Below are 22,392 nucleotides of genomic sequence, written 5' to 3' on the forward strand. Positions count from 1 at the left end.
CAATTTATGTTAAGTTGGATATAGTAGATAATTTTTCGAAAAATAGTCCTAAAGAAGTTTCACTTCACGCACACATTTTTTCCGCTAATAAAGTTCATCAAATATAACAATTGATGCAGAATAAGTTTAGTCTCAGAACTCGTAGTTTGTTTTAATTTGTAACTATGGAGCCAATTCCAACTGCACAGGTGCAGTGTCAATCTAAGTTGGTGAAAATTTTTCTCGAATTATCGCCAATATCTCTCCTGATTAAATTCATAAATCAAACGCCTAAGGCCACTTTATCACTCGAGCGTCTCGGATCCGTTTCGAAGATTTTTCTATATTTCAGAAGGGCAGGCGCGGACATAATAATGACAAACGATCGTTGCTTTTCTATCAAAAATATTTATTTGCTCCCACGCCCAACAAAATTGAATTTGCATTGTTACAAGCAAGGCCGGAATACAGACTGAAATTTTTCATCGGGAAATGCTTACAAATGGTTTCATGTTTCCTTAATTTGCGCTCGTGATGTCTTTATTCGCGAACCGTTGATTTATTCTCTTGGATAAAACAAAAGCTTATTGTTTATGTGCGGTGTGAACACGATAATTGTTTTTTAATGGGTAGAGGCCGTAAAGGAAAGATACATTTCATTTCCGTTCCAACTTGACATCTGTCATCTGTCAATTATGGTAACAATTGTCATGCGACTCACCTGTTCGTTGCCGTCTGTCCAATTTTTTTTTTTAATATTTTGTACATTATATCTCTATGAGAGATTAACTAGTAAGTTGACCTAAATAAAAAATACAATTATTTCCAAGTCCGATCCCTCAACAATAAGAAATTATTTCCAGGACATATAGGAAATTATCTATAGATAGGTCCTTTGATTCGACCGTTATAACTGACGGAGACTTTGCTCCAGGGTAAAACGTTATTGGATATCGCTCACAAGACCCCATATTTGGTTCCAAAGTCCGTCCTTTTATCGAAGTAAAGACGTTCAATTTATATTGACTGTATAAGCAAATAAGCCATCCATTAATGCCGATCGGAGTTTTTCCAACAAATCGAATCACGGAGGAGCCCATTATGCAGATTTTCCATTAGAGAAAACTCAATGACGAAGTTATTTTCGTGCCTTAGGCAGCAGTTGAGTGTTTAGATAGTTGGTAACTTCGAAACGGAACTGCCTGGAGCACTTATAATGAGTAAACACCTCAACTGGAGGTTTAGAACTTCTTAATTGAGTTATCAGTGACTTAAGTTTATATGAGACAAAGACGATTTTTGCTCACATATAAGACTTTTTTGAAGACGTAATGCAATGTGAAAATTTATCAATTTGTTATTTAACTTCCCAACGTCTTATAAAAATTATCCAATCGGCTCCAATTAATTATAACTTAGTAATAAATAGTTACGGTATACGGTATAATACGGTTTGATTCATCGCCTTCTTTGTTTGAATATACCTCGCTATGACCATAGAAAACGAGGAAGACAAATAAAAAGATGATGTACCTGGCCCTATGTAAATGCGTAACGCTAAAGAGAAGAGTGCAAGCCCTTAGAGGAGGCCTATGTCCAAGGACAAGCTGTATAACATAAATCAACCGGCCTGCCGATTAATAATTAGTATTTATTTTTAATGTTATTTTTTTAGTATTCACATTTTTATGTACTTAGTATAAGTAATTACAGAAATAAATTATTTTATTATTAGTAATAAATAATTAAAGCCCATAAAAATTATAACGTGTAGTATTGAATAGAATTTTCTACAGTCAATATAAATAATTCGATTGAGTTTCACGTGAGTTATGAATATTCCATTGTAAGTTTATGTTAAAACAGGCCGTATTCAAAATGACTATTGATCGTGTTGATTACGGCCCGAGGCCAGATCAAAGTAATAAATTCAAAGAGAATAGAAATGTCCGTCTGCCATTATCGAGGTGACTGTTGTTTCTACAATTTTAATTTTCCGCTTTCATGGCTCTTTGACCTAGTGTTTTTAATATGAAAAGTTATGCATGTACTACTCCTTAGTATGCTTTGATTTATACACATGTAAAAGTTTTTTAAAATGTAACGGATGATGAAAATTTAGTTATTTTACATTGTTATTTTAACATTAAATAAAACAAATTAGCACATATTAGGATATTTATAAAAGGAACCGCAAACAATGAAACTAGAAAAATACAAAACTAAATCTTATAATTAACTTAACTAAATAAATGTGTGCGCCAGGATGATTTTGGTTTATCCCACCAAACCTATTATATGTGGTAACGTTTACCACATAAACAAATTTGCTAATTTATAATTCATTAATGAACATCTAATTTGAGGGCGTTTCCCAAAGCTAACATTAACATTTCAGATAGCTTCACAACGAAATAAAACCAAATCTTAAAATAATAATTAGAAAAAATATATCCCTCAACACAGTTATATCCGAAATAATTCAAAATTATACACCACACAACCAACTTTCCGTTAGGAAGCTGTATGACCTAAGTGTAATTTTAAAAGCACACAGAGCGCTATGATAGTAGGCTGTTCCTAAAAAGAAATAGGGATGTTGTTGTTGGTCAGCCAGGTCAGGTTCGCCAGATGCAATATGCAAGTAGACTATTTGTATAATAAATTAAATAGGCTGCTAATATCTACCCGCTCACCGTATACAATCTAAAAATACGATTAAAGGACTAATGAACACACCTTACGCAGTGTTGAAGATGCTTCTGAGACCTAATACGTAGATGCACATTTCATTCATTCACTCACTCACTCATTCACTCACTCGCTCACTCACTTGCTCACTCACTCACTCGCTCACTCCCTCACTCATGCACTCACGCGTGTTAAAACTGGTAAAAAAAATTAAAAGCAAAAATAAATAAGTAAATGATTATAAAAATTTAGTTTTTTTTTATGGAATGGATGGCTGCGAACCCTGACCCAGGTCATGTTTTACTTAAAAGGTTCCCAAATCTTACACATTGTAATGCATATGTACCTACTTATAATCAATAAACACATTTTTCAATCAATCAACACATCAACTCAATGGCTTGGATTTATAGCCGTTTTAGTGTTATATATATTCGCGCATAGTTTACTACGATTTTTCTAATTACCTTAACTATAAAGTTGTACAAGACCAAATGTATTGTATACGTTATTAATAAAATATAAAATAAATAAATCTGTGGCGCTACAACCTTTTTTAGGTCTGGGCCTCAGCTTTTGTATCTGCTACATGATCAAATACCAATCTAATAGACAAGTATCAGCTCAGCTGTGATCGGCCCCCTGTGCCTGACACACACCGTTGACTTTTTGTGTCTAAGACAAGCCGGTTTCCTCACGATATTTTCCTTCACCGTTCGAGCGAATGTTAAATGCGCTCATAGAAAAAAAATCCATTGGTGCACAGCCGGGGATCGAACCTATGATCTCAAGGATGAAAGCCTAACGTTGAAGTCACTAGGCCAACACTGCTCACTTATTATATTATCAATAGCATAACACAACCGAAATGGGCGTGCGTAGCGATTTGTTATTGTGTTATGAAAATGAATCTATTTCTTTTAACCATACAAATGTTATTTTGTATACATCGTACAATACGTACTACACCAAAAATGACTACATATCACTGTATAATTTATGAAATTTATAAGATAATTAAAATTATTTATAAACTGACATAATTGAAGACATGTTTAATATCTCCGTTTAATTGTTAGTCTCAAAATAATTTTCATGTAACAACATTTTTGGTCAAAATAAATTTCATTTAAACAAAAAGCCTTCAAGCTAACTAGCAATCGATCATCGGCAGACACATTTGTGACACAGCACAGACAGGGTGTGGGCGGCACTTATTGTATGATCTATGACGCTTTACTGCGAACAGCAGGACACCAATATGTGGTGCTTAGATGTATGAGCGTGCTTTGTTGCAGATACAGACATTGCAGATGTTGAGTACTTAATTTTAGTATAAGGAATATTTGCTAGAGATTGTAAGGTGAACTTTTTTGTATGTCAGTTGAAGTAACTTTTTAGCTAAAATGCTGTGTTGAAAACGGGATTAATATAACGATGTAATAATAATCATCTCGATTCTCATATAAAAAAAATCAGTATTAATACATACTTCATCGTTCTGTCTTCTAATCAGGAGCTTCCTCCTATTTATTGGATCTTATAAGGACGATTTTGACTTCAATTACGAGATTTTGAGAGCATTCCGAAAGAACTACATCGTAATTGTATACGAAAATCGTTAAAATTTCGTTACCAGTATTGGATGTTGCAGAATACCAGCGCCGCTGTTAAAATTCCTTGTAGTTGTAAAATTAAACTCGACCCGTTCAGGCAACATTATATTTTAAGGCTCATTAATCCTGTCTCGTAGAAGTGCCTTGAAGTACAAAGGGTCTAAGGAGTTGTGTAACCGCAAGGGAAACGCAAGATGTATGGAGGGTCGAACGGAAGAGGTTTTCTGCCGTATCCGATGACTTCGGGTTCCGATTGCCTGTAATAGCTCTTAAGAGGAAGCTCGGGCAAAGTTTCTTGAGCTTTTGCGGTTAAAATAAGCGTATGTATAAGAAAATACATGTTTAATTTTACTCGATAATAATTTAATTGGATTATGATAATTTTATATTTTCTTATATATATTCATTTCTTGTTTTTAATTTTTATTCATGTCTTAGGTTACTTTTAAGTTTATTGCATGTACGGCTATCGTGTGTGATTATTTTAGGAACGACTACAATGTAATGTTAATCTAAAGTATTATTCTCATGTAAGTGACATTTTTGTCTTTTTTGAGAAATAAAGTCTTTAAACCTAAGATACGTATTTGAGTGTAAAATTTTCTGCCTTTGCCACACTTCGTAAAGCCTATATTTTTAGGGTTTTAGCCCAATTTCTTTGTGAAAGAACTTCGAAAATCCAAGCGAAAATTATTGAAATTATTATGATATAGCTTTACAATTTATTAAATAAAAATGCTAAGTAAAGTATAAGAAACGATTACTAGGAAAGTAGCGTATGCCAGGAGCAATCTCGGCAGGCGGTAATTAAGTGAGAGTACGGACGCCCGCTGCACCTCGAAGAATAAATCTCTCTTCAGATTTACTGTTATGGCTCTGCTAACAACCTCAAATATACTGAAAAACTTGTTGCCGTAAGTATGAGGTTAAATCTTTTTAATGTTCAGAGGTATTTTTTTTTATATATTACGAAATGTAATTCATAGTTCATTTAAAATTTATCTTCCTTCTTCTATTATATCTCTACAGCTGTGATACTTTTGACATTCAACACCTTTTGTCTTCAGTCACCGTGACCACGCACGCTGTAAAGCACGCGAAACGTCGGAAAATTTATAATAGTACAAATAGCTTTATCCCGGAAAAAAAATTTTTTTTCTTTCAATATTGTTTTCTTTCAAAATTTTATCTTATTATGGAAATAGTTCCACTGATAGCTGTGCGGTCTTCGGTTGATGCAGTCATAGCATGACGTTATATGAATAGCCTATAACCTACTCTCAAACACACAAACTTTATTATGACATTGTATCAGGATATCACAAAAGTTATAAGTTTTTTTCTAAATCAACATTTATATTGGCAACATTCTATATTAAAACAAACGGCTTTATTATACTTTAAGATAATAAATAAAAAATATTTCGTCTGTGCCTCATGGGCGGTATGAAAAAACGTAAAAGAACCGAGCGTTAGAAATATGCCACTCGCTTCACGCCTCGTCCGATTTTCTCGTAAATTGGCTTCGCGAAAAATTGACACGCTGCAATGTCATGTCCTGTCTACTATCAATCACTCTGAAGCTTCTTGATAAATTCCTCGATAATGCACGATTTGATACGAATGTGTTTTAACAGATTTCTTTCGTTGGGTGAATCATTGCTTTCGGCGTGAATTAAGGTTTTTTCGCTGCGTTTTATGTCTTTATTTATGTATTAGAACGTCGTATCTGTTTTTTATATTGATTGCGGTGTACATAAAATTTACAAAACATATTACACTTCTAATTACAAATTTTAGTTTATACTAGTAAAAAAAATACTTATTCAACTAAAACTTACGTGGATTAGGTACCCGATAGATGCTATACAACGCTTTTTTTTATCAGGCCACTACTGAATATATCAAGCTGTGATGACGAGTTTTGGTGGTTTTGAAATATACATATCGATGTAATGTAACTATCAGCAATATTATTAAACTACGTCACACTTAATTTTTTTTTCTCTGCGGGTACTTGCAAATGAGCTATGAGCGAGCGACTTCCCATTGGAAGCATCTACTCATATTCTGCCTTGAGCTACTGCTGGTCTTCTAGCTCTAAATATAGAAAACTTCACAGTCAAATTAGACGTTATAATTAGTAGTGTGTCAAACCAATATTAGTAGACTTCCTCCTGCTGCCCGTGTCATACATTAAACTTAGGAATATTTGATTTTCCAATCCTTTGGAAAATCAAATATTCCTAATTCTATTTGCGATTGTAGGTACTATTTTCGCTGTTTACATATGTTTTAAGTGCTTTGATTGGCTTAATTAACTATATATCTTACCCTATCTAATTCTTTTTATCACCGTAGTTACCTGGAAGAGATCGCTCGAAAGTAATAAGGCCGCCAGTTTCCCTCCTATTCATTTAATTTGGTCAATTTCATTATATTTATGTATGCAACGAACGTGTTAATAAATATGTTAGTTGAACGTTGTGTTATTTTTGCAAATGTTTCCTGCACGATATCTAAATCGTTTCCGCCTATTTAATGTATATAAGCTCGTTCAAATAAAGCCTTTACCTTTATAAAATAATCGTTAAACATACGTAAATATCAAATAATAATAATCGTCGTTAAAGATTAATTTTTATTAAGGTATTATATACAGTAGATATTTGAAAACCTTACTTCCGCTTTCGAAGAAAAGTAATTTTCCGCTACGCCTGTGTTGTGAATCAACGATGTCTATGTTTAGATGAATTACTGAAATTTTGCTTTAAATCACGTTTTTGTGAAAAGGCTCATCTTGATAATCGTATAATATAAGTAAAACCGGAATATTGAACCGCTAAGGCTGTAATATTTTCTCACTCAGGCTTTCGTAGTTTCGTAGGCGTGGCGATTAACTACCTAAGTCGGGAGTTACGCCCCGAGAGTAAAGCTCGACTTAGGCACTCTCTCAAGTGTATCATAGTATTAATAACGTTTAATAATTTATCTTTTATTCTACGTGGAGATTTACCATGGAGTGTTCAGATGAGTTGTTCGGATTAATACCTGCAGCTGTGTTTCATCATCGGACGTCAAGGCAGAATACAAAATATCATCCGTGTCACCTCGACGTCCGTCGTTCCGCAACTGAGCGTTTCTTAAGGCAGTTTTTGCCGCGCACCACCACTTTGTGAAACCAGCTGCCCACTGAAGTATTTCCGAACCAATTCGACTGAGACTCCTTAGAGAAAAGTGCGTACCAATTCCTAAAAGATCGGAAGCTCACTTGCGAGCCTTCTGGCAATGTGAGTGACCATGGTTGATTGATATCACTTAACGTCAGTCTAGCTTGGCTTCTGTTAAATAAAAAGAAACATTACTGGGTATTGTCGTCTGAAAATCCTCTTGACCCAAAAGCCGTTAAAAGTTCATCGAAGATAGTCTCTTCGAAAATTTAAAATCTGAAGTTTTCCTTATAATAGAAGTGTAGAGTAGAAGTGTAGCACTTACTGCTAAACGCTGACACAAGCTTTTACAACGTATAAGTAATTATTCAAGAGGTCGCTATCAGCTATAATCAATTTTGTAAATTAAAATTCCAATATAATAAATAAAGTATTGATGTTATATAAAACAAATATATGTTTATAGGCGCTTGTTATCCCAGAATAATCTTCAGATTTACGAAATCTCTACGCTATAATGAAAAAAACATACCTCGAATTATAAACCTTATTTTTTTATTTAAAAGTCTTTTTCGTTTTAGAATGAATTAAGAAAAAAATATTTGTAGTTAACACAACTTAAGGCACTTAAATGATAGGTTTTCGGTAGAAATTACTAGGAAATTGTTGACGAAAAGCTGTAAGTATATTTTTAAAACATACCTGCCTAATGAAAAGCTGAAATTCAAATTCAATTTTTTTCAATGAATAGTCCCCCTGTGGGGCGTGGGCCCCACGTTGGGAAACACTGTTCTAGGTATATAAATAATATTATCAGCTATTTAAAATTCTAAATTAATTTAGGTGAAAATGTTCCTAATTAGCAGACTCATGATTGTCCACGTGGAGCAATTCGTCGTTAAATAGGATAACCTCTAACCCACTCTATGTATGTCACTATCGTAACTTACAACACTCTAGATTCGTCTTATTTACTAATAGATACGAAAAATTATAATATATACTAAATATATAATCTGTCTGTTTGATATGAAAACTTATTTTTACGTTTAATTTGTAGAAATCTGCAATAATCTTATCTATTATCCATAAATATACAAACTCATTAAATTGAACTTGTAATCAATATTGTAATGCCGCGGCATAAAGTTTACAAACATTTTATTTGTGTCGTTTTTTCACAAATGTTTTTCTTAACCATTAATATTGACAGTTCTTTTGTAGAAATACAATAATTGTTCAACCTTTCCTGCCAGATTTTTTTGTCTAATAGGTATTTGCGTGTCGTGTGTTTATAATTCCTTAGATTAATTAGTAAATAATATCAACAAAGCAGTAGTATTGTCAGTTGTCTCTTAATCACGCTGACGTTATAGCGTATCGTTCGCTTATCACGTTTAGATTATATTGGAGGAAATTGCTATTTGTTAGAACATAATTCGCGTGGTATAGCGAGCGAGCGTACGTCAATTCGTATATAGTAGTTATAATTATAAGACGTTGTGTAATAAGTGTTTATTAAAAACTGTGGCCTGCACGAGATCGGTTTGTAGTATTACTGCAGCGATCTCTTTTGTGTTTATTATATTCTGGTAGTTTTCCTACTATATTTTAAAGTGCTGCTTGGGACTTGTAAAAATGCGTAAATTACGACTGTTGATATCAGTTGGTGCTACTTTCATAGTGACCTTCATGATCTTGGCTTTAAGTCGATTGGACAACGCGGAGCAATTAGAAAGAATCCCTCGTGAGGTGCAACACACAAATGCTACGGTGCAAGCAATTCAAACTGTTCAAGGAAAACGTCTTAAAGTTGTTGAGGTAATAATTAAAATATGGATAACTAATTAAAAAAGTGTAAAACTGAAGTATGATAAGATCGTGTTTTAAAAATTTTATCGTTTTATTTATTATATTACTTTTACGCACCTCTCCCAAGCGAATACAGACCTGGTATGTTCGTCCACGTATCACTCAGTTTAGTCATGTTGCCGGTCTATTTTTTGTATTTTGTTTTTAATTTATTTTTTTGTTATTATTTACTAAAGATGTCATGTGGAACATGGTGTAATGGTGCACCTTACAAACGTTGTGTAAAACGAAAAATATGGCGATTAAAAAGAGCGGTGCAGAGTTTATTGCCAGTTCTTCTCTTCCGTTCTACGCCCTTGATTGGAGAACTGGCAGTAAATGTAAAATTAGAAGCATTTAATACATTTCTTTTTTTGACGTTCTACCTATATATGATGACAGAAGTCTTCGACTAGGATTGTAAAAGAGCTAAGAAGAACATCCCTAACCCATGAGTTGTAGTATAAAAAGGTCATTAATAAATCCCATCGTACACGTCCTGTAAAGCCACTTTTTCCAAGTTCCCGTAAAGTTCGGCCTAATAATAATGAATGGCTTCGGGATCCTTTCATTAGTCTGGCCGTACGAAGCCGAGATTAAAACTTACGCTGCGGGCCACTCGCGTGTCTTGGCACTTTTCATGCCTTTGAATGTATAGTGGCCTGTGAAAGCAGTTTTTCAATATTAGAAAAGACACTCGATGTATATAGACATACATTTTTATAAATACTAAAACTGTGTAATAATTTTATGTCTTCATAGAATTCAATTATTCTAATAGACGAAGATTTATAATTTCTTTTTTTTATAAGACGTGATGTCAAGTGATACATGACACTCGATGCCAGAGGGGTGCGAGTGCGTTACCGGCCTTGTAAGAATTGATACGCTCTTTTCTTGAAGGACTCTAAGTGAAATTGGTTCGGAAATACTTCAGTGGGCAGCTGGTTCCACATAGTGGTGGTGCGCGGCAAAAACTGCCTTAAAAACGTTTAGTTATGGAACGACGGACGTCAAGGTGTTACGGGTGGAATTCGTATTCTGCCTCAACGTCCGATAATGATTTTAATACACGGTCTAAAGATAGTTGGAATGAATTAATTGAAATGTTACCTGTATGTAATGTACCCATTTAACTGTTTTTCTATAAGAAAAACACAACTTACTTTTCGTAACGTACTTTTACGCGAAACGTCGGAATTTTTTTTAAATTTAGAATAATGTAAATAACTATAAGTTTTAAAAATAATACATAGCTTTAATCCGTTCAAAATGTGTTTTTCTTAATGTGTAAAAGCTATTTTAACAAAAGACAATACTATGTTTTCTATATTTATTTTACACTCTTGGAGCTAATGTGAGTGCAGAATTAATGAAAATTTTTGCAGTGCTGTGAAACTCGAGTTTCACTTTCGCAATTAAATGTAGGCCACTAGGCAGACCTCTTTTGATGTGTTCGCAGATTTTTTAAGCGAATGTGATATTTTTTTATATCTGTATGACCATTTTTAATGGGCCGAATTAAACTGAAAATAACAGAAATGTTGTTTTTGTGTAGTTTAAATCCTGTTAATTTTTTTTAAAGTAGGCCCTCTAATATATTGATTTTAAGGTCTAAGGTATATCGAACACATCCTTTTAGTCTAATATTAAAAATGTCTACGTGACTAAGTCTGCGTTCCAACACTCGATGGTTGAGAATCGTACATCTAACTACTAGGCTAGCAGCATTCAGAGAATATAAGACATTATATGTATTTTAACAATATATTGTTTTCAGATGATGCGTCACGCGTGGAACAATTACAAGCTGTACGCGTGGGGCAAGAATGAGTTGAAACCAATATCGAAGCGTGCGCATCTTACGAGTGTCTTCGGTGGTGGGGACATGGGAGCTACCATTGTTGACGGCCTGGATACGCTGTACATCATGGGGCTGATGGATGAATTCCGCGAAGGACGGGATTGGGTGGCCGAGCATTTCCATGTTAATGAGATTGTACGTATACTTATGTATGTGTTATAAACATAGTATAAAACACTAGGTATATGTAGCTCAAATTCTATGTACAATTTTTCATATACTACCAAAATATTATGCCTTGCTTATTTATAGATTATTATTATATTACAAATTGACATCAAAAACAAGGTCTGTAGCGCTAATGATTTTTTTAAAGCATACATACATTTTCTATAGAATCCTTTGAAGAAGGAAGAATTTGGAGGTCCGACAAATAGACTCTCACCAAAAAACTGCTAAAGCTGATAGCGATGAGTGTCTACCGAATTTTTTAAATTATTTGTTGAATTTAAACTGTGCCGTGTAAACCTCTAAATTAACCGAAATTACGAGTGTAGTGTAACTGGACACGTTGACTAAAACAAAGACGAAGCACGCGATAAAAGTATTACGTCATAATATGTTTTGTACAAAAAGACAACAATGGGTTAAGCCAAGTTAAGCGAAGGTTGAACCTATTTTTCGTAAACATTTTAAATTTACACGAAAAAATTGTTTAAGGAATTATTTTTATAAATTGCAGGTGATCTATTCTATCTTATATTATTACACGTTTCGTGTTAAGGTTAGATTTAGAAATGAGGCTTAGCGCTAATTTTGACTCCTGTACCTCAAATGTATTGTATACGACGCTACCACTGACTGAATACAATCCTAAGATGCCGGTTTCCTGACAATTTTTCCTTGCCAATGTGAATTATGCACAGACCACACAATCACATATTGTGTGAAACTCTCATACCATGTAATCTCTATATATGTGTGCATTTAACACTCGTGTACGGTAAAGAAAATCGTGAGGAAATCGGCATGCTTTAGACCGAAAAAGTGGAAGGTTTCAGGCACAGAAGAAAAAACAAATGACGGGACAGATACAAAAAAAGACCTCAAAGGCGCCACTGGTTCAAACAGAATGTCGCGATTCCCAGTAGAGTGAAGCTAATCCTTATCCACTGTATATGATGAACAATAGGAAATAAAGCCACAATTACCGCTTCAGTCTCACCGTCGAAAGAATTTCCAACAAAAACTATTCCAATATCTCGAGAATACATGCAGCCTCAATGCATCCAAGTCTAGCAAAGTTGACGTGGTTTTTAACTTTTTTCATTTGCCAAATGCATCGGACCTCAACGAAGTCCCGACTAGAATGGAAAGTCTCAAACAAAAGTTTTATTTCACAAAGAAAATGAATGTGTTTTCCTTGCATATGAATGGAATGGAACGATAGAACATTGAATCATTTAATGGATATATTTTCGAAATCCGAAAGACGAAGTAAATCAATATTACTTATTACGTACGCTATAAAATACATTATTATACTAAAGATTTAGCCAAAAATGAAATACATAATATATAGTATTGTCTTTTGTTAACATAGCTTTTACACATTAAGAAAACACTTTTTAAACGGATTGAAGCTATGTATTATTATTATAAACTTATAATTATTTACATAAATTTAAATTTTTCCGACGTTTCGCGTGCTTTACAGCGTGCGTGGTCACGGTGACTGAAGACAAAAGGTGTTGAATGTCAAAAGTATCACAGCTGTAGAGAAAGTTGTGTTATCTGTATTTATTTACTAAAACTTGACGGGTTTTTGCAGAAATGACTCACGGTATCCTCTATTTTCGCGGATTGTTTGTCTTGGGGTTTTATTTGGATATTATTGGATCCCAGGTGTTCGATAATTTTAGGCCGTCTTCTTGAAATTGGGACGGTCACCGTGACCACGCACGCTGTAAAGCACGCGAAACGTCGGAAATTTTTAAATGTAGAATTATGTAAATAATTATAAGTTTCTAATAATAATACATAGGTTCAATCCGTTCAAAAAGTGTTTTCCTAATACATAATATATACAAAAGGTTCGGACATTTCGAAACTTAGAAAGGAAAATCTCAATAAAAGATATTAAATACATTTAACTAAGTAATACCTAATTCGGCTGTGTTGTATGATGGTGTAAAAGTGAGGGTAGGTAAGTGAAGGTGTGTATGTAGAGTGTGATCATGATGCTGGTTAGCTATTATTTATTTATTCTGAATCACGACCATGATAAAGGAATGTACTAGGGAGCGCGGTGATTTTATTCCTTATGATGAGAAATATTAGGTCCTTACATATGAAATTGGCGTTTTGTATGGGAGGAACAAAAAGTCGAATATTTTTAAATATAATATATTTAATTAATCAAAGTATGAACCATTGTTTTCTATGCACTTTTGCCATCTCATAGGTAGTTCATTGATCCCTCTACTAAAAAACCAGTCGGATGGGAATCAATAAAATCTGTGAAGGCGATTTGGACTGCCCGAATCGCCTTAAATTTATACTTTACATTTTGCATTAATTCCGAAGAATCCCCATCGATTCAGCTTGTCTGTTTTAATCAGAGGTCAACTGTTGAAGTAAATTGTTATGTAATTAGAACTGAAAAGTGTATAAGAGAAAGATCGTAAATTAAATTGTCTTCAAAAAGGGATCGATATAAGGTGTTTTTGTTTTTCATTATATGTAGAAATTTCCGTACCGCTTTTGAGCATTCTACCAGGTTGGTTTCCCCAGAAGGTTTTGGCACTCGAATGATATCTCTGTATATATAAAGTTCTCGTGTCACAATATTCGTTCCCATACTCCTCCGAAACGGCTCGACCGATACTTATGAATTTTTATGCATATTCAGTAAGTCTGAGAATCGGCTATATATCTTTCAAACCCCTAAGTGATAAGGGGTGTCAACCCCAAAAAAAAATGATTTATGATGCATACAACCCTTAATTGTCACCTCCCTACAATTAACCTCTATTTTTTATTATATAAAGGTTATTTTTATTGAATTAAATAATGTTTTTATAATATTCATGGAAAATCGACGTTTGCCAGGTTAGCTATTAATGTATATACATAACGGAATTTTTCACAATGCAACTCTATAATAGACAGGTATGTCGAAATGTGTACATAATTATAATTGAAAAAGAAACTTTACGCTCGTTTTATGGCAGAGCAGTTTTTACAAGTTGGGTGACGGTTTATTGGGAATAAATGCAAACAGCAAAAAAAAATCGTAATTTTTATCTGGATTAGACTACTTGCGACAAACGACGATAATTATTAAAAGTTCATTTAAGAATCGTTAGTGTCAATCCAAAAATAGTCAAAACTGTAAAAAAATCTACTATGTTTGATATGTTTGTTATAACTATATTGTTTAAATGTATAGTAAAGACATTCTTTCTATTCTAACTTTTTCATTTAACCTTATGGCGTTTGACATAACATTGACAGAATGCGTGCTACAAATATCGTGAAAGAGGATGTTAATGCTTCGATCGGAGTTTGTGTATTGATAAAATGCATGATTACATAAAATAATACAGTCAGTAAGTGGTTGTGGCATTAATCTTGAGAATCCATGTTTTCACATGGTCAGTTATGTTGCCTGTTCCCGTGTCGAAATACCAACAAAACTATTTATATACGCGCCAGAAAAAAAAATGTTGCATACTATAATTATACCTACTATATAAGCATGTTTAATTAATTATACCAATTCGAAATCAATATTCATAGTTAAGACAGGACAACGTCTGTCGGGTCCGCTAGTAAACTCATATAATAAGAACATTAAAATAATGTCATAAGTTAAAAGCTATAATTGTTGTCAAACCTCTGGTGACCTCCTCAGCGACGTAACAATAGGTATTAATTTTCTCACGAATTACATTATTCTCAAGGTATGTTAGTTCCGTGCAAACTTTACCGGATTGCTTTGTAAACCTTTTTTTCTTTTTCGCCATGCACCTGCCTGTGAATCCCGACCAGCACTAGATCAATCGGTTTCAAAATAAAACTTTAACAAAAGTACTATTTTGCGCGGTTCTAAAAGGTTCTACTTTTACTGGAAACTAGTTGTAGAGATTTAGTAGTTAATTTAAAAAAAACATTATAATATTTAGAAGTTGTTTATGACTATTTTTCAAAAAATGATCTACTATATGCAACTTTACAGAAATTGGTTAAATTAAATTAAATTAGATAAAGTTAACAAAAGGCTTTTATTATCATAGACATGAATACAAATAATGCAATTATTTCATTTTACCCTATAACTACAAAAATGATTACAGAATTTAATTAATTGTACTATCATTGTTATCGTTATTATATATCTTTGATATTAATGGCTTCGAATCTCTTCGAATCAACCGTGGTAGGGACACGAAAAAGATGGCAACGGTAAAACGTGACGCGTAACCCAAAAATGTGACGGAATTTTTTTTCCAACGCCGATAAAAAGTTTCACTTCAACAATATATTTCAAAAAAATATTTTACAAGTAGGTACTTGTATGAATCGCCCCAACAAGCTTACATAGCATAGCTTGTTTGTTTACGTTATGATATTGTTTAGATTTATTTTTATAAACGCATTTTAAACCTGTCAAAATATATTTACGTGTTGTCAATTGTAACATGATAGACGTTTCTCTAAAAGCAAAATTCCAACCACATTACTAAAATCAACAGAATGTGTAAAAACTATTTTTATATTACCACAAACCATTATGAAAAAGGTAAAATATAATTTAATATTGCAGAATAATGTTTCCACTGCAGCACAAGGGAGACAAAAGGTTCTCGAGTTAATTGTTTGTGACAATCGTGGAGTGTGTCGAGGCAGAAACTTAAAATTACTGCGCGTTTTAGAGTGGTCATACGCAATATTTACCGTTGTTTCATTGTGGTTTACGCAAATGTACGTACCTATAAACGCGAATTATTTACGTAACTTATCGTTTTCTTCGTTCAAAAGCATTTATTAGTTGTTTTTACTAATTTTGAAAAATTTGTTCCTGCAAGAATTTGATATGATGTAAATTTGGTTATAAAGCATCGTGGTTGCAAAAGGCACACATCGAAGACAAATCTATGGTTGTCATAAGCACGATGCACCTGTAAAGATTTGACTTTTGGAATGTAATATATTGTAACGAAGATGGGTCGACTACAATGTTTCTAGATTTTTCCACTAGTTAGAGAACTTTTCAGCAGGCTGTAATATGATTTCGGACCGTTTCAGGAGAGGGTCAATCACATATTAGAAAATTGTAATTTCCATAATGTTACCCTAGTTTTCAGGAAGCTGAAACCTTTTTTCAGTCAGTTTCAGAACATGTGTAGTCGAGTGGTGCAGTTTTCAGGAGACCCGTTTTCAGGCGTTTTCAGGCCTAGGTATACCCCTTTGATGATGGAATATTCTAGACCATGGAATATTCTAGGTGTGAGACAAGGACGAAATAATACGAGAGAGAGAGAGAGAGAAGATTAGAACTTTCTCGAAACTAGACTGAGCACTCTAGAACGCCGTACGACAAGGACGGAGTAACGTGCGAAAGAGACAAAGAGTGCGGACGTTCTAGAATTGTGCAATCGCTACTCAGTACCAAGCCCGCCTAGAGAGTTCTCGAATATTGTTTAGAATTATTCCCAGGGATATATAAGCAAGCCAAAACGCGACTAGTCACCAGTCACCTTTAGTTTGGAATGCGATAACAAGAGAGAAACACCGAAGCGATAAAGTGAATACAAGTGATAAAGTACTGTGTGATGCACACTGCATTAGTGAAGTAATAAGTGATTGTTTTTGTGTGCTATAAGTGCATTTCTGCGATAATTTGTGCTAATAAATTCCACATTGATTTATCAAGCAATAATAAACCCTTGAAGTAATCTACGGCATTTTCTATCCGATCCCCTAGCTCGTAACAATATATATATATATATATATATATATATATATATATATTTTAATCATAATTAAAAATACTTTATTCAAATTTGTACCAGCCCCAACAATTATAGGTTACCAGGTATCATTTTAATGATTTAATTACAATTTTCAGGATTCAGACCTATCAGTGTTCGAGACAACGATACGTTTCGTGGGCGGTTTCTTGTCGTGTTACGCACTCACCGGTGATTCCATATTCCGTGATAAGGCTGCAGAAGTCGCTGATGCGTTGCTGCCCGCCTTTGATACACCCACTGGATTGCCCTATGCGCTAATAAACCCAAGTAACAAGGTAAAAAATATATGCATTATTCAATAGTATTAATGATTTTTTTTTAATTACGATTTAAAAAACTGTTGTTAATATATATATATATATATATGTCGCAGTAAAGTAGTTAAATCAGAGAGTTAATTGAATCTCTAGATAGTTAATTAAAAATCGATATTCAATTAAGTCGCTACAGTTCCGTCAGACAAGTGAGTGAACGAAACGTTTAACGAGGTTCCTAAACGTTCTTAGGCAACAAGACTAACCTAACCGTTTTCAATAAAGCAAAACACGGAATATCCAAGCTCTCAGTTCTTCACGATTACACCGTAATAACAATAAGAAATGAATTAATCATGGCGGAGTCTTGTTTTACATTGTTAATCAACACGCTGGCTTTTGGTCAGACAAATAGTTAAACGTTTTCGACGCTGCTTTATTTAAATCAAAATGGTAGCGACTTGATTGAATTTCGACATTTAATTAACTGTCTAGAGATTCAATTAACTCTCTGATCTAACTCTTTACTTGCGACTTTAATTAATCCAACAATTTTTTTTATTAACCCGTATTTTGTTTGTTGGACAAGCAAAATTTTGAAAATTGTACCAGGCGACCAAAAGTAACAAGGAGATTTGATTTTGTTAACACAAACAATTACGTAATACAGGTAAAATTGTCGGTGTTCCTAATTTATTCCTAACTGATATGTAAATTGACTAATAAAGTTTGGAATTATCACTAAAACGCTACCGAACTGAACTTTAATCTCAATTATCCCCCTAAAAGGGTACCGAAAGCCGATAGTGCATAAATTAATCAATGACCCTTATATTAATCGGATCCCGACTTATCGTTTCAAAGGACCACTCCACTTATTATTCAGAATATATTCCTAATTAGCGAAGGCCCTTAAAGTTTCGATATCACCTAATCGGGTGCCATACAAGAATAACAATGAATTTGTTAATACCAAGTAAAAGCTCTTATATATCAGGATTTACTGATAGAATTGTCCAATACAACCGGAGTTTCTTAAACTCTCAATGTATCACACGGAAGTTCTTTGTAATTGAATACCTAACGATACGAAATAAATATGAAATTTCGTATTGTTTATGCAACTCTGCGCTCAAAAATTTTACCAATTCGACTTCCTTCAAGAAAACAGCATACCAATTCTTAGAAGGCCACACGTGAATACAAATAATACAAATATTTCATTTTATCTCAAACTACTAAGATAATTATAGAGTTGCATTAATTGCAATAGAATAATTACTGTCATTGTTATTATATACTTTTGTTATTAATGGCTTCGAATCTCTTCCAATTAAACGGGGACAAGAAAAAGATGGCGCGTAACGGAATAATGTGACGCGTAACCGAAAAATGAGACTATATTTTTTATAAAGAAGTTTCACTTCAAAGCAAGCAAGGAACAAAAATGTTTTACATTAATTTGATTTGATACGTGTGTAAGAAAAGCTTTAGAAAATATATGTTACTATCATAAAATCGACGTTTGTTTGATAACGCAGCAAAATTGAACCGTATAGAATCGAACCTCGATAATATCGGCTTGAACCGATAACAAATTGAAAATATAATTTATTTATGTAGGTAATGTAAACTTATGAACGCCAGTAAAAAAAAATTCCAGTTCTCGAACGTAGAACAGAGAGCGAAGAACATTATAATTGGTAATAAACTCATTTATCACGATATACTCATCGCCATTTTTTATTTTTTCGATACGGTGACGCGAAATGTCGTTTTATTGAAAAATTGTATAAAATCCGCTGTGACTCTTCTAAGTTTTACTTTTTAATTATATTGAATTTAGAACACGTATATTATATTAAAAACTTCTTTCGATTTTGCGCCATTTCACATATTTTTTGTGTTCGCAGTGGCGAAATTTCCCATAAAAACAGTGCGTAAATTCGCTTCCAAACAGATTAAGGCCTGTATAAAGGCCAAAGTTGGCCATTTCGAATAGAATATTGATTTTTTATTGCTAAAATTTCAATAATATTTCATTACCTACCTCCATTACTACACCAAAAAAATTGAATTTTTGTTTGTAAAAAAACTTATGGCTGGACTAGGTGTTGGTACCCTTTCAGAGGAAATTTTTACTTTAAAAGGGTTATCAAATCTTACACAATGTAATGCTTAAAATTAATAAACACATTTTTTTATTATTTTAAAATATAGATACAACTCGTAGTAAAAACGACGAAAAATAGACCTAGAAAATTACACGTTTTAATAGTATCGTTGCTTCGTATATTGTTCTTTTATATGTCCTCCGGTCAGTAGAATCACAGATTAACATACATTATTTCTGTATTAAATAACTTCGACATGCCCTTAATCTCTGGAAATCCAATCAATGTTAATATCTAGTTTTCGTAAGATTTCTTCAGGTTTAATATTTCACTGTAAATGTTGTTGTTTTATATCCGAATAAATTCGACTTAGGGCCGGCAACGCACTGGCGAGCCCTCTGGCATTGTTGTCCGATTAACATGCTGCCCGTTTGCCCCGTTCTATAAAAAATAATATTCGTCAAAATACTATTTTTGTAGTTTATTATTATGTCCATTATTTTTGTTATAAAATACTTACAATGTCCGTTGTAGATACTTAATAAAACATGTTTATGACTGATAACATTCACTACAATAGTCATTGTATTCGTCACTAAAACAGAAAAGAAAACAAAAGGGGCTTATAATCGTAATACTTTTCGATAGGTTGAATATACTGTACGTATACTAATAATAATGAGACTATAAATGACGAAGCCTACCGTTAAATTCTATTGTTCAATTGCATTGCAACGTTCGTTTATGAAATTAAAAACTAGCTGCTGTGGTCTCTGGCAGAAGGACCAGCGCTGTGGAACAACTCTGCTCCACAGCATAATGCTGAGCCAGGGCCAATTACAACCACAGTACACACAAATTACACAATGTAACCTTGTTCTTTAAAAAAAAAATGATCTCTCTAATATTATTATTTTATTATTTTGATTTTTTATTATTGTTATTTTATGTGTTTCTGTGTGTGTGTTTTGTTAGTAATAATTGTTATGTCTTTGTCTAAATTAGGATCGCTTGTTTTGCATTCCTACCTTACCTTACCTACCTACTCGATATAATAATGGTAATTCTAAGCAAACATCGTGTTCCAAACATTTGACTGTTATTCACAGTCTATCGAAAAGATTTATCTCATTTTATCTATACAAAAATATATTCTATTCATATTATTCGCAAGGATCGTATGATTATTAATGATTAAAACCTCAAGCTTTTCTCAAGAAAGCCTTTAATTGTGTACTTGAGCTTTCAATAACGAGCTCGTATTTCAAGTTTTATTTAAACAGTGCAATTTGTTTATTTATAATTAACAGTATCTATTGTATCTACTTTAAACAATGCGTTGTTTATTGTAGAAATAAGCGGTAATTGCTATTCATGATTGACTCAACGTTTATGAATCGAAATCGTGAAATACGGTTGAAGTATTTTGTATAAATGCCACGACTTTTCATGAATCTATGGAATATGAATGTTTATATACATTTCTTAAGCCGGTAATCTTCAGCCAACCAATTATCTAATGTAATTTTTCTCGACCTAAATCATTGATTATAGGCTCGAAGCCTGTGCATAGACTTCATATTCTATATGCGCTAAATGCGCACACTTCATCGTATGGTGGAGTTTCTTGCCGGTTCTTTCGGACCCACTTTTTGGAACCGTGCAACTAGACGTTTCATAAGAGCCTACAAAGGCCTATTTGAAATAAAAAACTTGATTTTTTTTCGATTTTGGTGCAGAATATGTGTATGCCTTTTTAGATCTACAATGATGACACCGTGTTTTGGGCATTAAGGCTGATCACCTACTTGCCTATTAGAAAAAACAAATGATCACGAGACTACAGAAATCTGAGGCCACAACCAACGTCACTGGTTTTTTTTTTAATATACAATGCACCAATATTTAAGGTTGGATCACCATATAAAATTATGTACATTAAAGAAATCAGTGGCGGTAAAACCTTTTTAGGTCTGGGTCTCAGATTTCTGCATCTGTTTTATGAGTATGTGTCAATCTATTATGCAAGTAGGTGATCAGACTTCTGTGCCTGTCACACGCCTTCGACTAGGGCAAGCCGGTTTCCTCCTCACGATGCTTTGCTTCCCGTTCAAGCAAATTCAATGCGCACTTAGAAAGAAAGTCTATTGCTGCATAGCCAATAGCAAAATTATAATAATAGTAAAAATTAAAAAAAAAAACGTTTCAGGCGAGTCGACAATACCATTGGGCAGGATCGAACAGCATTTTATCCGAAGTTGGAACCCTGCACCTCGAGTTCGCCTACCTTAGCGATGTGACAGGAAAAGAAGGTATGTCGGTATCCTAACATGTGATGATGAACTATGTAATGAGAATAGAAGAATGTAAGCATTACTGTCAAATTAGTTTACAACTCCACTGTCGCTTCACTCCATTCTCTCAGTCGCTGTCTTAAGCCAGCCACCTTTTTTTATTCTGACATGTCAGCCATCGTATCATTTGTCTTCTTTTTCTTCTCTTTCCATACCTAGGGTAACTATTAACAAGGTGGTTAAAAGTTGATACATTTATTTATTACAATTTATTAATTCATGCCTTTTACCCAGAGGGATAGGCAGAGACCACAACTGGCTTGGTCCTTACATACCTCTCTCGCTTCACTTTCATGACATTCAGTTTTCAGGACTACTCATCTTTACCCTGTCCCTTCTCTAGTACCTCCTGGATGTGGTCATATAAGGCCTACCCAACCCGACTTCACCATCCACGTTTGCCTTGTATATCCTACTCGTAAGCCGCTTGTCATTCATCCCTTATACATGACCGAACCACCTAAGTATTTCCTGTCGTATCCTTGTCTAGTGACAAGAGGACGTCTAAACCTTTACAAGTA

General features: G+C 33.7%; 1 protein-coding gene across 2 annotated transcripts in view; it reads left to right on the forward strand.

Moving 5' to 3' along the window:
* LOC123706952 (mannosyl-oligosaccharide alpha-1,2-mannosidase IA-like) overlaps positions 1–22,392 on the forward strand; it is an 85,420-nt gene that overhangs the window by 53,484 nt on the left and 9,544 nt on the right. Inside the window, exons 1-4 of one of the 2 annotated variants that reach the window (XM_045656628.1) lie at positions 8,842–9,277; positions 11,088–11,306; positions 17,245–17,424; positions 21,727–21,829. In XM_045656628.1, coding sequence (XP_045512584.1) covers positions 9,095–9,277; positions 11,088–11,306; positions 17,245–17,424; positions 21,727–21,829 — 685 coding nt within the window. In that variant the 5' untranslated portion in view covers positions 8,842–9,094. Of the gene's footprint in view, positions 1–8,841; positions 9,278–11,087; positions 11,307–17,244; positions 17,425–21,726; positions 21,830–22,392 lie in introns of those variants that run through there. The other variant, XM_045656619.1, reaches the window with a different exon arrangement.

The sequence above is a fragment of the Pieris brassicae genome, chromosome 1 (genome assembly GCF_905147105.1).
Source record: "Pieris brassicae chromosome 1, ilPieBrab1.1, whole genome shotgun sequence".
NCBI lineage: Eukaryota > Metazoa > Arthropoda > Insecta > Lepidoptera > Pieridae > Pieris > Pieris brassicae.